Source organism: Urocampus carinirostris, chromosome 10, assembly GCF_059441175.1.
Source record: "Urocampus carinirostris isolate Australia breed hairy pipefish chromosome 10, RoL_Ucar_1.0, whole genome shotgun sequence".
Classification (NCBI taxonomy): Eukaryota; Metazoa; Chordata; class Actinopteri; order Syngnathiformes; family Syngnathidae; genus Urocampus; species Urocampus carinirostris.
Genome location: NC_142358.1, coordinates 15,670,883 through 15,685,832, shown reverse-complemented (window position 1 = coordinate 15,685,832; position 14,950 = coordinate 15,670,883). Strand labels below are relative to the sequence as shown.

General features: G+C 38.3%; 2 protein-coding genes across 2 annotated transcripts in view; one reads left to right on the top strand and one right to left on the bottom strand.

Annotated features, from left to right (window-relative positions):
• Positions 1 to 1,625, bottom strand: part of LOC148357910 (uncharacterized) — a 149,155-nt gene extending 147,530 nt beyond the window's left edge. Inside the window, 3 exon segments of the mRNA XM_088345819.1 lie at positions 750 to 851; positions 1,215 to 1,448; positions 1,520 to 1,625. Coding sequence (XP_088201945.1) covers positions 750 to 851; positions 1,215 to 1,448; positions 1,520 to 1,553 — 370 coding nt within the window. The 5' untranslated portion in view covers positions 1,554 to 1,625.
• Positions 1,626 to 8,748: 7,123 nt separating this feature from the next.
• LOC148357909 (uncharacterized) lies at positions 8,749 to 13,209 on the top strand. The gene is made up of 5 exons (XM_088346015.1): positions 8,749 to 9,164; positions 11,527 to 11,597; positions 11,714 to 11,757; positions 12,100 to 12,986; positions 13,058 to 13,209. Exons 1-5 carry the CDS (start codon positions 9,011 to 9,013, stop codon positions 13,108 to 13,110), a joined length of 1,209 nt encoding a protein of 402 aa, XP_088202141.1. The 5' UTR covers positions 8,749 to 9,010; the 3' UTR covers positions 13,111 to 13,209.
• Positions 13,210 to 14,950: the final 1,741 nt, after the last annotated feature.

Here is a 14,950-nt window from a genome sequence, read left to right as displayed (position 1 = left end):
GGTTTAAACTGGGCACAGGTTTGTCCAATATACTGTTGGCAATGAAACGAAGAAAAAAAACAAGAAAAGCCCAGGTGGGCTGGGCTGATGACAAATAATTTAATAGATCGCCAAATAAATAAATTATTTTCATGAATTTTATCAAATGTGTTTATAACAAATCCCAGTTTTAAAGTCCTTTTTGATTTAATTGCAATTGTTTCTTCAAATTAAAATAATTACAGGGGTTTTAATAGTTTTACTTTTCTATTAAAAGCACATTGGAATCCAAACAATTTGTAAAAAAAAAAAAAGGTTGAATAAAATTAGATGATTAGATTAGATTGGATGATGAAATAGTTGAAAATATAATTTTTTTTCCATCTGAATTCTGAGATTAAAGTCAGAATTCTCACTTAAATTTCAAAATACATTTTGAAAAAAGAATCTTCATTCCAACGTGAGAATTTGGATCAGATTCCCAACTTTTAAAGTAAAAATGTAGAATTGTCAATATTGGACTAAAGCAAAACATCAAAATCCATTTTTTATATCAGACTTGTGAAAAAATGCCTTTTTTTCATACTACGTTACAGAATCCACCCAAATATGTGCAGTGTCAAATAGCAATAGAGATCTTTATACAACTATGTGCTAACTATTCTAAAATGAATTGCCATTGTTATTTTGTTTATTGAAGGGTAATGTCAGAACAATTCTGCATAAAACACAGTTGATAAAAATGATCCAAAAGAAAATCAATCTGCTACCTGCAGGACACACTGAGCAGTCCGTCAAACTTCGGAGACCTTCTTTTGGACCATAGCTGCCTGCAGGACAAGGTATAGCTACACCCGTTTCACAGTAGTGACCTACGTAGGAAAAATAATGATGGAAATTAATTCAATGCTTGTTTTCCTTTATTAGGAGAATACATTTTGGTAAACCAAAAACATATTGAGGAAAAAAAAATGTAATCCTCGTTTTGCAATCAAACCCTAAATCCCTAAATGATAATTAAATTGTGAGCATCCGAAATTACCCTGAGCTCTACAGCTACGGCAGACTTTTTATACCATTCAATTTGTAGTCTGGCCCCCGTCAGAATGTTTCTGTCCTTCAAAATTCATGTAAGTATTTATCTTTGTTTTAAGTGTCTACTGAACTGTAAACTTATCACAGACATATTATTATCCATATTCCAAGAGAAACTCCAACATGTGATGAACACTGACCTTTTGGACACACGATACAGCCTGAATCCTGCTGTGGGTCTTTGTATGTGCCTGGTTTACATGCAGAGAGTTGACTTGACCTTTGGTCCAACTGCCTCCATAGGCTGGGCGAGACCGCCCCGCACATTGATGAGGTATTGTTACATCTTTGGCATGAGGTCTGACCCAGTGTAGATGTTGATTCAGGAGGACAAGAGATTGGCTTAGACATCCCATTGTAGGGACAGTAACTTCCTGTAGAAGACAAAGGGACACTAGGAAGTGTGTGACTCGTATGTAATAAATAATAGAGTCATTTTCCAGACCTTGAGGACACGGATGGCAGTGGCCACTGCACATACTCGAGTAAAAGCCTGGAGGACAGTCAATACACTCAGTGTGATGCAAGTTTGGCTCTTTTCCAGCCCCACACTGTTAAACATGAAAGTAGCAAAGCCTATGTCAGATTTTTTTTTTTTAACCAAACACTATCATCTCTAACCTTGTAAGCGAATCCAAACATGCAAACAGAGTCTTGAGGACATGATAAACACTCAAGAATCCCTTCAGGAGAATGTTCCCCGGGAGGACATAATGAGATGCCCCCATGAGCGGGAATGCAGGAGAATCCTGCTGGGCAGAGCCTGCAGTCCACTCGGTCCTCATAGGAGATGAGACCTGGAAAACACGTCTGCACGGCACCACAGGATGTGGTGATATAATTAAATATCTCATTTATAATATACAACATCAGAGTTGTTGCTGGGGTGCAACAGTGCATCATGAGGGCTATGCCTATATGCTTAAGTGTGCATATGTTTATACAATTATTTTTTTCCAATCAATCAGAATCACAAGTTTTGCTCATTTGAATCAGTTGTTATTGTCTTTTGATCCCAATTTACGAACGAAAAATATAAGTGGTATGCTGTGATTAGTATTAATAAGTACTTAAGAGTCTTGTATAGGTTTTAAAGATAATCAATTGAATTCTATTTATTTTTATTGATAATAACAAAGTGAGCATTGCTATTTTAGAAATGCTAATAGTATTGGTAGCCTTCCATGTTCATCAGGAACAAAATGATGCTCTCAGCTTTAAGAAGGTTGGTAACTGAAAACACAATAAATTAGGTTAAAAATTGGACCAGTCCACTACTTAGATCATCAAGATGAAATGTTCAGGGTTGTTTTGTAGGCAAAACAAAAAGCCAATGTATTTGGCACATTAATAACAATTTACTTTGTTTCTTGGGCTGATTATTCCGTACAATATGATACCATTGTTTTGGGATGTTAAAAAAATATGGCTTTACTTTGCGGTGTTTAAAACCAAGCTATTCATGCCTGCTTAAAAAAAAAATACAATGTTTTTGAAGGATTTCATTTTGCACACTATTGTCCAAATTTTGATGTTGTTTTTTGGGGTTACACTTAGAAAAAAGGTGTCCGTGTGTGTGTGTGGTTGTGTGTGTGGTTGTGTGTGTGTGTGTGTGTGTGTGTGTGTGTGTGTGTGTGTGTGTGTGTGTGTGTGTGTGTGTGTGTGTGTGTGTGTGTGTGTGCATGCGTACATATTTTTTAAAGGTTTTTTTTGCATTGATTAACATAATTTGGAGGATGTTAAGTGTAAAAAAAGTACATTATTTTGGGTCAAATCAGTGGCACCCTCGACCCAATTTAGGTTATTTTTGACCCAGTTAGTGTTGAAGTAAATGCCAAAAAACATTATTTAAGGTTGGACAGAGACACACCTTTTCATACAGTGTTCAAGCATCCTGTAGCTAAATAATAATATAATAAATAATAATAAATTATTTTTTGGTTAAAGTCAATTCTCACAGTAAATACAAACGCTCCCCTACTTACGACCATTCGAATTACAAAAAACGGTAGATACGAACATTTTTGGGGGGATGTCGAAAAATATACGGACGTTGCTTTAAATTAGATTTTGTATTCTGTGCATCTTTTTCCGAGTACAGGACATTATTGTAGTGTTTCTTTCCGCCGCTACCAGCATGTGGTGGCGCTGTGAGAGGTCACCCAACATCCACCCCGAAGAAGAAATCAGGCTTCTACTTCCTAGTTTGTTTCTAAATGTACTACATGTACTGTATCTGTAGCACGCTAAGAACTTTGACTTTTTATTGTTTAATATCTCATGCATCCATTCAATATGGTTGGTGTAAAGTGTAAAGAAAAGATGAGCCGTTTCTTTTGAAATGAATGTGGAAAAAGAAAGCTTGATGCGGTTGAAAAAATGGTCATAACGCTTTTTTTCAGCCACTTTTTACCACGGAGGAGAACCTCTTAAAGTGCATCTTCCAAAATCAAGTTAAACTCAACCTCATTTATCTTTATAGAGCATATTATTTTATGAAACATTTATTTTTCAGTTACTTATACAAGCCTTAAACATACTTATATAAACCTTAAACATAGAAAATATCACACTGAAGCAACTTACGAACAAATTTAACTTACGAACGATCGTCCGGAACTTATCTTGTTCGTAAGTAGGGCAGCGTCTTATTCAAAATGCTGTTTTTTGTTTTGTTTTTGTTTTTTACCTTGCAGTCACTGATCCTGCTTCTTCCTGAATATGGATTGAATGTACCAAATGGACATCTCTGAGCTGCAGAGACATTTCCAGGACAACTGTAAAACAACCACAACTAATTCATGTGTTTGACCATTTAGTAAATAACATTTTAGCAGGATTTTTTTTTTTTTTTACTGTTGGTAGGTGTCTTACAAATGACCCGAAGGGCACTCCAGGCAATGTTGATGGGAGAAGTACGTTCCCTCTGGACACTCAACAACTTCGATCGAGGAAATATCTGCACTGACTTTAATTTGTTATAGATGACTATATATGGAATATATCAGATAATACAAACAAATACATTTTAAGATTAATTGATCTCACCATATGGCAGTCCAGCTTGAGTGCACAGCAGAAACATAAGCAGGTCTGAAAACCGCATTGTTGAACAATAACCCATCCAGCTAACAAAGCCAGTCAGAAAGCCTCTGTTCATTTAAGAGAGTTTGGCCCGAGCGTGACTGTTTAATGTATGAAAGTGAGAAGCACTCAGTGGCTGAAAGTGAAACAAGAACACGGAACGCGATTCCCGAGAGGCCGGAAAAGTTGATAATGGTGTTTGGTGATGCTGTGCAACCGAATTCTCTGTATTCATAATGCACGAGTATGTGCTAAAGAGATCTTAGCCACGTTCGTAATTATTTATGTGGCTGGTGCAGGATTATTTGGCGATGACAAAGAAGCAAAGAAAAAAGGGATGCAAAAAATAAAAGATTGGGACTAAAAATGCCGATTGATGCATTCGTTTCAAACACACTTCTAAAAACAAGTATCAAAATTAAGTGTCTCATCTCAGCGAATAGCATCACCATATATATGCATCGTTAATCTTGTTTTTTTTTAAACTTGACTTCAGCAGTCTTGTATCTTGAAAAATCAATGAGTGGGTTTATTGTTGTCATATATTCTTCACTTTTTTTGTCAACCCAAATTTCTGTTTCAGCTGCAAAAATGTGTTATAAAGCTGAATGTAAAGATTTATATATTGGTTGAATAAATATGTCATTTTATCCATCCATCCATCCATCCATTATCTGCACTGCTTATCCTCAGTAGAGTGCTGGAGCCCATCTCAGCTATCTTCCGAAAGTGGGCAGAGGACACCCTGACCTGGTGGTCAGCCAGTCGCAGGGCACACAGGGACAGACAATTCGCTCGCTCATTCACACCCAGAAACAATTTGAACCGACCAATTAACCTAAAATGCATTTTTTTGGAATGTGGGAGGAAACCGGACCTCCCGGAGTAAACCCACGCAAGCACGGGGAGAACATCCAAACTCCGCACATGAAGGCTCGTAGCTGAATTTCATATTTCATTTTAGAGATGTTTTATTCATTTATTTTTTAGCTCAACTTCCAAAACCTGTACAAATGTGCCAAGGTATAAAGTGTATGAGAAATGTGTCATATAAACTTACTCACTAAGGGATTTATAATACACTTATTTCTCACACTTTTATTTAATCTCCACAAACTGTGATTTTTATACAAAAAAGACATTTCAGAAAAGGAGAAATGCAGCCTTAGCACTTTCTGTAGTACACTATTACCAATATAATAATTGGATCATTTAAAGTCAGCCACGGTGGAGTAAAAATAACTGGTAAATTTGTAAAACCTGGAAATTGCAATGACTATATAATATTTTTTTATTTCGTTGAAATAATTGTGTAGTATTTATTTGATTTATTTTAAAGCCCCAATGTGTAATATTTGACCACTAGATAGCACGGTGTTGTCTGGTGCAAGCAAGGGTCAGTGCAACACGAGACAATGGGGCAGCGAATGCCAGATAAAATGGCGCCAACCTAAGTGGAGACTTCACACTGTAAAAGAATACAAATTTCTTGACTTATGATTTTTTTATAAACATGTACATTGGTATGATAGTTAATGTGTTTTTGTGTAGTATTCAAAACAATGTTTACTTTACCGAATTAAAGTTTTGTTTGTATTACTAGGAGACACTAAATACTACACTGTCCTTTTGAGAAACTTAGTGTTTCTGAACTGTGATCATTTATCATAACATCTCATATGTTTATAAGTAGTAGACAGTCAGAATAAGGAGAAAAGACGTAAATTAATTTTTAGCTTCTGGTCTTTTTCCCAGCACTAAGGAGAAAGTCCCTTGGCTGCTACTGTTCCCGTTTCCATCCACTTCTCCGACAGAGGACTATCTTCTACATGGTTGTCTTTTTTTTCTTTGTTTTTGGGTCGTCTGGCACCCAGGCCATAAAAAGGGAGTAAAGTCTGGGTCCAGCATGACACCTTCTCAAAAGAGAGCCAATCGGTGGGTGTGGAACTTGGCTGTCAGATCTGCACACACCTGGGTCCCATCTTTGACTTTTTCATTGATTGATAGGCCAGCGCACTGGGCCGTGTCAGTGACTTCAGTGGCATTGTCATGATTTTGTCATTAAAAACGATCTACTCTTAAGCACCCCAGCCTCTGGTCCTGCTTGTCTGCATTTGGGTCCGCCCGTTAAATAATGACAGAATGACCCAACCACAAAACGACCCAGTCGGAAGCTTCCCCATCCCTCACCGAAGAGAAGATCCCTGTCCCAGTGGCGTGGAGATAGTTTTTAGGCTGTTACTGTCCCTGTCTCTGTGCCATCCCATTTTTGGCGGCTAAGGACAGTCTGCCAAATCCGTCCCATGTTCTAGTGGTGAGGAGGTCCCTCGGCCGCTTCTGTCCATAATGCCAAAATGAGACCGTATGTGAATGACTCAACAATGGTTTGACTCCTTTAGGCTACAAAGCCTCATCCACATCAAAACAATCTCTTTCACTCGAGAGCTATTTCAGAAACGAGGTTGATCATTGAGGGAATGTTTAGATATATGCTTAACACATTCTAATTTATTCCGTCATTTTGCAATTTATAAAATGAACTGATGTCAACTTGTGGTTGGTTGTAAAATAATTCTTCAAAAGCCTTGTCTAATTTGTTATGACCATCATTATCATGCAATCATGTCAGGAAACAGCAGTGAATTGTCGAGTGTACGGTTGTGCCAAAGAATTTGCACAAAGTGTTCCAGGAAAGAGAAACTGGATGTGCACGAGGTGTGAAAATGGAAAAGAATTATTTTAAATACAACTGGAAACAAAATGATAACTCTTTGGATGTTTGATCTTACAGAAGGCTCTTATTTAAATTGTCTTTAAACTGGTTTAAAAGCTAAGGAACACTCTAAACTCTAGTAAAATTTGATATTTCTAATGAATTTGTATAACTGTTTCTTGGATTTGAAAAAAATAAAGAAAGAAATATAATGTAGTCCCATCATGTTCAAATGTTAACTTGAGGACATAAAACCGAAGTAAACCTGACATCCGTTGATTTTTGTGTACCGGTATATAATAGCTTTATTTTGTGCTTATTTTTGCAGAAACACTCTGCTTCAGTGGCGAAGCTGTAAACTGAAAAGTGCACATGAAGTCCTCGTGCTCGGCTGACAGGCTTCACCTCCTGCAGCCCAGAGAGGTCAGCCAAAAAACTTAGCACTAACTCCGAGTACGGGGTCATCTCCTTTATTCAAAATTGAGAAGCGGGGAAAGGCAAATAGATGGCTAACTGGCTGGATGGCTGGCTGGCTCTCTGACTGGCTGGCTAGCTCGTAAGAATGGATGGATGGATGGATGGATGGATGGATGGATGGATGGATGGATGGATGGATGGATGGATGGATGGATGAATGGATGGATGGATGGATGGATGGATGGATGGATGGATGGATGGATGGATGGATGGATGGATGGATGGATGGATGGATGGATGGATGGATGGAAGGAAGGATGGATGGAAGAATGGATGGATGGATGGATGGATGGATGGATGGATGGATGGATGGATGGATGGATGGATGGATGGATGGATGGATGGATGGACAGACTGATGAATGGAAGACAATTTATTGTCTGGAAAGTGCTTTCCGGATACATTTCGATTTGATTTGACTACATGCCAGGAAAGATTTTGTTTTTAAACGTCTCTATCACTAAATTGTCCCCATTTCTATCTCTCTTTCTGAAACATAAAAAAAGACTAGAACTGTAATGTTTAAGTTATAACTGCCCTTAAACTACAGTAGGCTATATACATTTTCCAAAAATTGTCCAAAAGTTTTCGTGTGTGTTTTTTCCTTTTTTTTCCTTTTATTTTCTTTGTTATTGTATGTGTTTGTCTTGCTGTCGGTCATCCCCCTTGAGGGATATGACCAAGGTAGATAGATAGATAGATAGATAGATAGATAGATAGATAGATAGATAGATAGATAGATAGATAGATAGATAGATAGATAGATAGATAGATAGATAGATAGATAGATAGATAGATAGATAGATAGATAGATAGATAGATAGATAGATAGATAGATAGATGGATGGATGGATGGATGGATGGATGGATGGATGGATGGATGGATGGATGGATGGATGGATGGATGGATGGATGGATGGATAGATAGATGGATAGATAGATAGATAGATAGATAGATAGATAGATAGATAGATAGATAGATAGATAGATAGATAGATAGATAGATAGATAGATAGATAGATAGATAGATAGATAGATAGATAGATAGATAGATAGATAGATAGATAGATAGATAGATAGATAGATAGATAGATAGATAGATAGATAGATAGATAGATAGATAGATAGATAGATAGATAGATAGATAGATAGATAGATAGGCTATATAAAGACTATTGTCTAAATTGTTTGAGCCTGTCGTTACTGATATTGCCTAGCAACAGGTAATGCAATAGCATTTCACTGCATTGGGCCATATGTTTTAAGACACTCAAGTTTACTCCAAAGAAATTTAAAAAAAATCCTTGCTTTTATTTTGTAATTAAATAATGCATGCAAAATACGCCCTTTTTTTTAAAATGAGCCATGTAGGTACCCGTCGTATCCGACGTTGCCTAGCAACAACTAACAACATAGCTTTAACTGTTGTGGTGTAAAGATTAAGACATTCAAGTTTGGCCAAATATGCATTTACGTCGTTTGAATTCATATTCATAATTATATTTTAGACATTTTGGGGGGGTTGGAGTAGTATATCAAGGACAGGTTTGAACCTCAGAGTCCTAGCTTGTTAGGATTTATGGCTGTAGTGTTCGTGAGTGAACTTTGTTAATTTAAAAGAAGAGACTTTTGTCAAATATCTGGCCCAAACAAGTTTTCGCCATGTCGGTGCCTTTTTCTAACACCGACCTGAGGATCCCGCGGGGATTCGGTGCCGTCCTGGAAGGCTTGGTTCGCGAAATTCTACGCGACCAACCAGGCGACATTCCCAAGTACTCCGCCGTCTACTTCAAACGTCTTCTCAGCCAACGGGAAGGTAACAAACGAGTTTTTGGGTTTGTTATACACTCCTGTTCAAACGTTTGGGCTTGCTTAGAAATGTCCTTATGTTTGAAGGTAAAGCAGTGTTTTATTTTCAATAAACCATGAAACCCACTATGATGTGGTAAATCACTGTTTTAGTTCCAAGTGTGTTTGGTGTGATACCTACATAGGTTTATAGAAGCCCATTTCCACAACCAGCACATCAGTGTTCTAATAGCCGTGGTAAGCCACGCGGGCCTTCCAGTCCTCGTCTGCTGGCCTGAAAAATATCTGAATCATATGATGTTAATATTTTCTCAATCAAACCTAATAATAAGTCCAAATTGTCTCTCAGCTTCATTTTATAGTTTCTATGTTGCTTCCAGGTGTGTGCTTTCATATTTAATATTTTAACCAATCACATTTTAGCCATTAGTTGTTGCTAGGCTGAGAAATCTACCAGGAGCCCTTCACAAACAGTTTTGAAGATTGTGGCCTGTAATTTCAGCCTTCAAGAAGGCTGTTGGTTTAGACAATCAAAATCCGATTTGGCATTTAAACGCCAGCTGGATGACTTTGAAAAACATCATCGGTTTCACAAGACTGGCTAAGGGGCAGTCATCTACCAAAACTATCGTACCAACAGCCATTAGAATTGAAGAGAGAATCTGCACAAGGAAATACAGTATATTGTCTTGATTAAAAGCAAAAGGTTCGACAACTCTGAAGAGAGCAAACCTTTTGCAAGCTGGAAAAACTTTTGTCTGCCACTTTCAGCATGTAAATAAGATCTTAAGCCCAAGCCAGAGCCGACAGATCTGAATTTCAGGCTGGGTCTGGCCTAAAATGTCAATCATTATTTCAGGTCAGGCTGAGCTTTTCTTTAGCTGACTTTGATTATCATTCTTCATTGTCTCTGTTTATTCAACCTTGTTAAACTTTGATTTCATTACAAAAGACAGGCTTTGCATGTCGCGTGGCACCAGCTTCTTCATGTCCCGCTCTCTCTGTTTTGCTGTCTCCCCGAGCGGACTGCGCGGCCGGTGGCTCAGCCAAAATCACCTGTTCCCCAACCCAGTTCTCACAAATAAAAGCTATAAAACTGACCATCCTTTGAGCTGGGTTGAGTATCTAGAGGGGTCTGTAACCTTTTTGACCCAAAGAGCCATAATAACAAAAAACATTTTATTTTATTTAATTTGTATTTCATTTATTTTTTGAGAGATAGTGCTATACCATATAAATGAAGACAAATTTCAGCAAAACTGCCAAATTTTCATATAGAATGGTTTCAAAACGAGGAACGTGCAGCATTCTTTTGTAAAAATGCAACAAAATACTGCAAATGAGGATACTGACATTGGCGCTGGACAAAGGGACATGCACTGTGTGCATAGCTCCGACCACCCCTACTGCTCACCCAATCTTTGTGCTCAGCTGATGTTTCTGGGTGTTACAGTTTGTTCTATGGGTTTGCATTATAAAGTGTCTCAACTGTGAACTGTTCAATAAGCTTCAATATAAAGGGTTCCTTAGCGACGTACAGCCAAAACAGGGTCTTTTGGTGAGACACCTTGACTGTAATCTGTAGCGGGGAGTATTTTCTTTATATACTATACTAAACCATTCAGACTTATAGTACCACATTGGCTATGCGCGCACTAGACTTGACTCTGCTCTTATCCGAAGTGGAATGCTATGGATGAAATTCCCAGTGAAATTTTTATCTCTGAGCCATATGTACTCGTGAAAAGAGACAAATCTTGCTCTCGAGCTATAGGTTCCCATCCCTGATCCAGAACATTTGTGGGTGTGATTTAACTTTCTGAATGTTCAAAAAAAAGAGAACTTCAAAGTGAAACTCGACAGTGTATTCTCACCCGAAGAAATGAAAGCTATTCCATGTGAGAACTTGCCAACAAACTGAGATTTTCCTACAATTTTTTTGTATTATACCCTTCAGAAAACAGCACAAACAACCGGAGAAGGAAAAAAAGTGAAAGGTCTTGCTGCACAACCAAGCAAAAGGACAAGTGCCTTACAGTCTCCAGTTTAAGAAACAGACACCTTTCAGGGACCTAGCTAGCAGCTTGGTTAAATAGTGCCCGCAAAAAAACAGTGTCAACACCTTCAGTTAAGAGGCGACTCGGAGATACTGGCCTTCAAGTAGAAGGACAGAGAAGAATCCATTTCTCACAGATTGTGCAACAAAAGAAAGAGATAAATATGGGCAAAATAACACAGATTTTGGAAAAACTACTTTGTTAAAGACGAGTGTGACAGTTTATGGAAAACACAAATTGTCTGGGTGGCCAAAATCTTTTGAACGATAGTGTATGTTGTGAAATGGCAAATGCAAAAATAAATGTTTACAGGAACTGGCGTGGACCCGGTCCAGTGGGCTGCCAGCCTAGAAGATAGATTTGACAACGACCGAGCATTTCAGGTCAGTTGGTGCAAAATCAACGTGGGATTGGATATTTCGTCATGTTTATTAGACTGTTTGCTCATACTGCTGCACTTATTTTATAATAATTCTGATTTTGTATTGTTCTTACGCAGGCTGTTCCTCAACCAGGACCCGATACAGATGTCTCCAGTACTGAGTGAGATCTTTTTTTAATTGTCACATTTGATTATTGTGTAATCCAATCTGTTCCCCCTACATATCTGTATAAAATAAATATGACCATTGGGAGCTAAACAACCTTCTTGGAGTGCCTGGGCCTTGGAAAAAATACTACATTCAACTGAACAGAGGGCCTAGGTTTGGTCTTGGCATTAGAGGGATTTTAAGTAATCACATAATATTAGTGGGCACAAAACAATGATTGCTGTATATTAGAGGGGACACGTCCACTCCGTTCATGAAAAAACACCCCCTTAGATTGAACTCAACTAAAGGATGTTAGCTGTTTAAATTGTCCATCACCATGTATCTCTCTCAGAGAAAAAACAACTCAGCTACAAGCTGAAGAGGAGAAAACACAGTCGATGGAGTCCACACAATTTGAGATCTCAGCAGCACCTTCTGTCCAAGCTGATACGACTGAGGCCCAGGCCGAAATAGCTGAGAATGTTCTTCAGTCTGAGACTCAAGGTGCAGTTTCAGGGGGAGAAGATAGCACTGAGGTTGGGGCAACTGAAGATGTGGCTAAAGAGGAGGTTCATGAGCAGGCTCAGGAGGAAGTTCAGGAGGAGTCTCAAGAGGAAGCTAAGAATGAGTCTCAGGAGGAAGCTAAGAATGAGTCTCAGGAGGAGGCTCAAGAAACAACCGAAGGATCCGCCGAGGAGGAAGTTGCTCAGCTTGGTGAAACAGATACAACTGCAGAAGAAATTGTAGTTGGTGACGAGGAAAAAACAGAAGAAACTGAGGAATCCCAGCTTCAAAGCGAAACCATTGAGGAGGAACAACCAGCTGAAGATCAGAACGACAAGTCAAACGAGGGGGAAGCTGCCGTGCAAGGAGAACCAGAATTCACTACGGAGGAAGTCAAAGTAGATGGCAATGAAGATGACAGAACAGAAGAAACCCTCAATGAGGAACAAGAGGCCGAAAAGTCAAATGAGGATGGAGGAGCAGCAACGGAGGGTCCTAGTGAAGTTGATGACCCGTCAGCTGATGCACAAGGAAATTTAGAAAGCGTTGCTGAGCCCACTGAAAGTTCTCTGTTGGAGGCTGCGGAGGCTCCCGAAGCTGGCCAGAGTGAAGATGGGGAAAACCAGCCAGGAGATAATGCTCCTCAAGAAGTTTCGGAGGTGGAGGCACAGGATGAGCAAGGCAATGATAAGCCTGATGTGCAGGAAGAGCAAAATGACAATGCCGGAATGGAAGGTAAGTTTGTGAGTTTTAACAGATAAAAGAAAGCCGTTTTTAGAAATGTGAGCTCCATTTTGAATTTCCAGGTGAAGCGGCTGAGGAGCCTGAGCCAGAGGGTGCTTCAGAAGCTGAAAATTAGAAGGACATGAAGTTAAGTTCCATGCATGTTCCTAGTAATTACAATTGGACATGAACAAAGCATTCGAGCCATTGACTTAATAAAACGTGATGTCACTGATTTTAAATCACACTGCTTTTGGCAAGAAACTAACAACTTGAAATTGATTTTACAATAGTTGGTTCGAACTAATCCACTGAAAGTTCAATCAAAATGACTGGATCGGGATTATGAGAAAGAGAATCCGATATTTAAACCGAAACAATGTCATGTACCCCTTATTGCACCTTAATTTACCCTTAATTCTTGCCATTGGTTAAGGATCGAGAGATCCACACAGCACCAATATCCGTATAGTGGACCCCTGGCATACGGTTACCCCGTCTTACAATGTTCACACTTTACGGTGTGGAAAAATATGTTATCTTGCCCCTCTTTACGGCATTTTCCCAACTACACAACATCAACAATTTTGCATTACCAAAGGCTTATAAATTTAAACTTTGTGGTGTATGTGAGTAAGGTCGGTTTAGTCTCTAAGATGCCTGTCTGGTATTGGTTGACGTCATATAAAATGCCGGTCTGCGTCAAGGCATTCTGAAAATGCTCATATACTACTGGCTGCACTTCCTCCCAAAATGCTTTTCTCACTTTTAATTCAGTTTAGAATATCCCTTGCCAGTTGGTGACACAATACTGATTTTTTTTGTACTGTATTTATTCACATAAAGTCCCAATGTTTTCAATTATGCTAACTGGGGAAGAAAAATAATAACCATGGAAACAGCCTGCAATTATCAAAAAATACAAAGAAGGTACACAAATACCTACACTTGCTAAGTTGTATGGCTGTAACCAATCAACGATCAGGACTATTATTAAAATAAGAAGGCAATTAAAGTAAGGAAATCTTCCAAAGGCGTGCTATTCCTTGTAAATTCAAATGATAAATTCATTTTTCCTTTTTTTTTTCTTTTTCCTTTACATATATCTATTTTAATGGGGTAAATAACACATTACACATATGTTGTACTTACTATATACTATTATATAGGGGGTTTGCAGCTAATTACCATGGGTGTCTATCCTCCGCTAAACTGCAATTTCACTTTACAATTCCCGCCAACGAATAGATAATGACATATCCTGGGGATCAACTGTATTTGGTATCGGATAGAAAAGCCATTCCTAGATTTTACGCACACCACTATACAGCACGAAAAATGTAGTGGAACCAAGTGATCTTCACCAGCCAATCAGAAATGAAGGGAAATGATAAAAGAATTATATAAATAGTTGGTTAAATTACTAAAACAAATCATGTGGGTATTGTGAATGTTATTTGTTGCGTTTGTAAAGAGTTGGGTAAATTATTTGTGACTAAATAGTATTATTACTATGTTGTTACTATATTAATGTGAACAACTTTTTAGGGGGAAAAACCCTTTTCCTCTTTGGTAAATGGTCTGCATTTATATGGCGCTTTTCAATAAACCAAAAAAACTTCCAAAGCACTTCACACTTACCCATTCACACACAAACTCAAACACTCATACGCTGATGCAAGGCAGTGCAAGCCAACTACCAAATACCTGCTTATCAGGGGAATTAAGGGTTCATTGTCACTAAATGTGAGAGGATGTGGAAGTAAAGTGACTGAGTGGAAGAAAGAGGAGATTGGAAGGATGATGACTAAAAGGGTGTATTTGCTATTTTTTTCCCTTTTTTTATTTTCTTTGTTATTGTATGTGTTTGCCTTGCTGTCGGTCACCCCTTTTGAGGGATATCACCAAGATAGATAGATAGATAGATAGATAGATAGATAGATAGATAGATAGATAGATAGATAGATAGATAGATA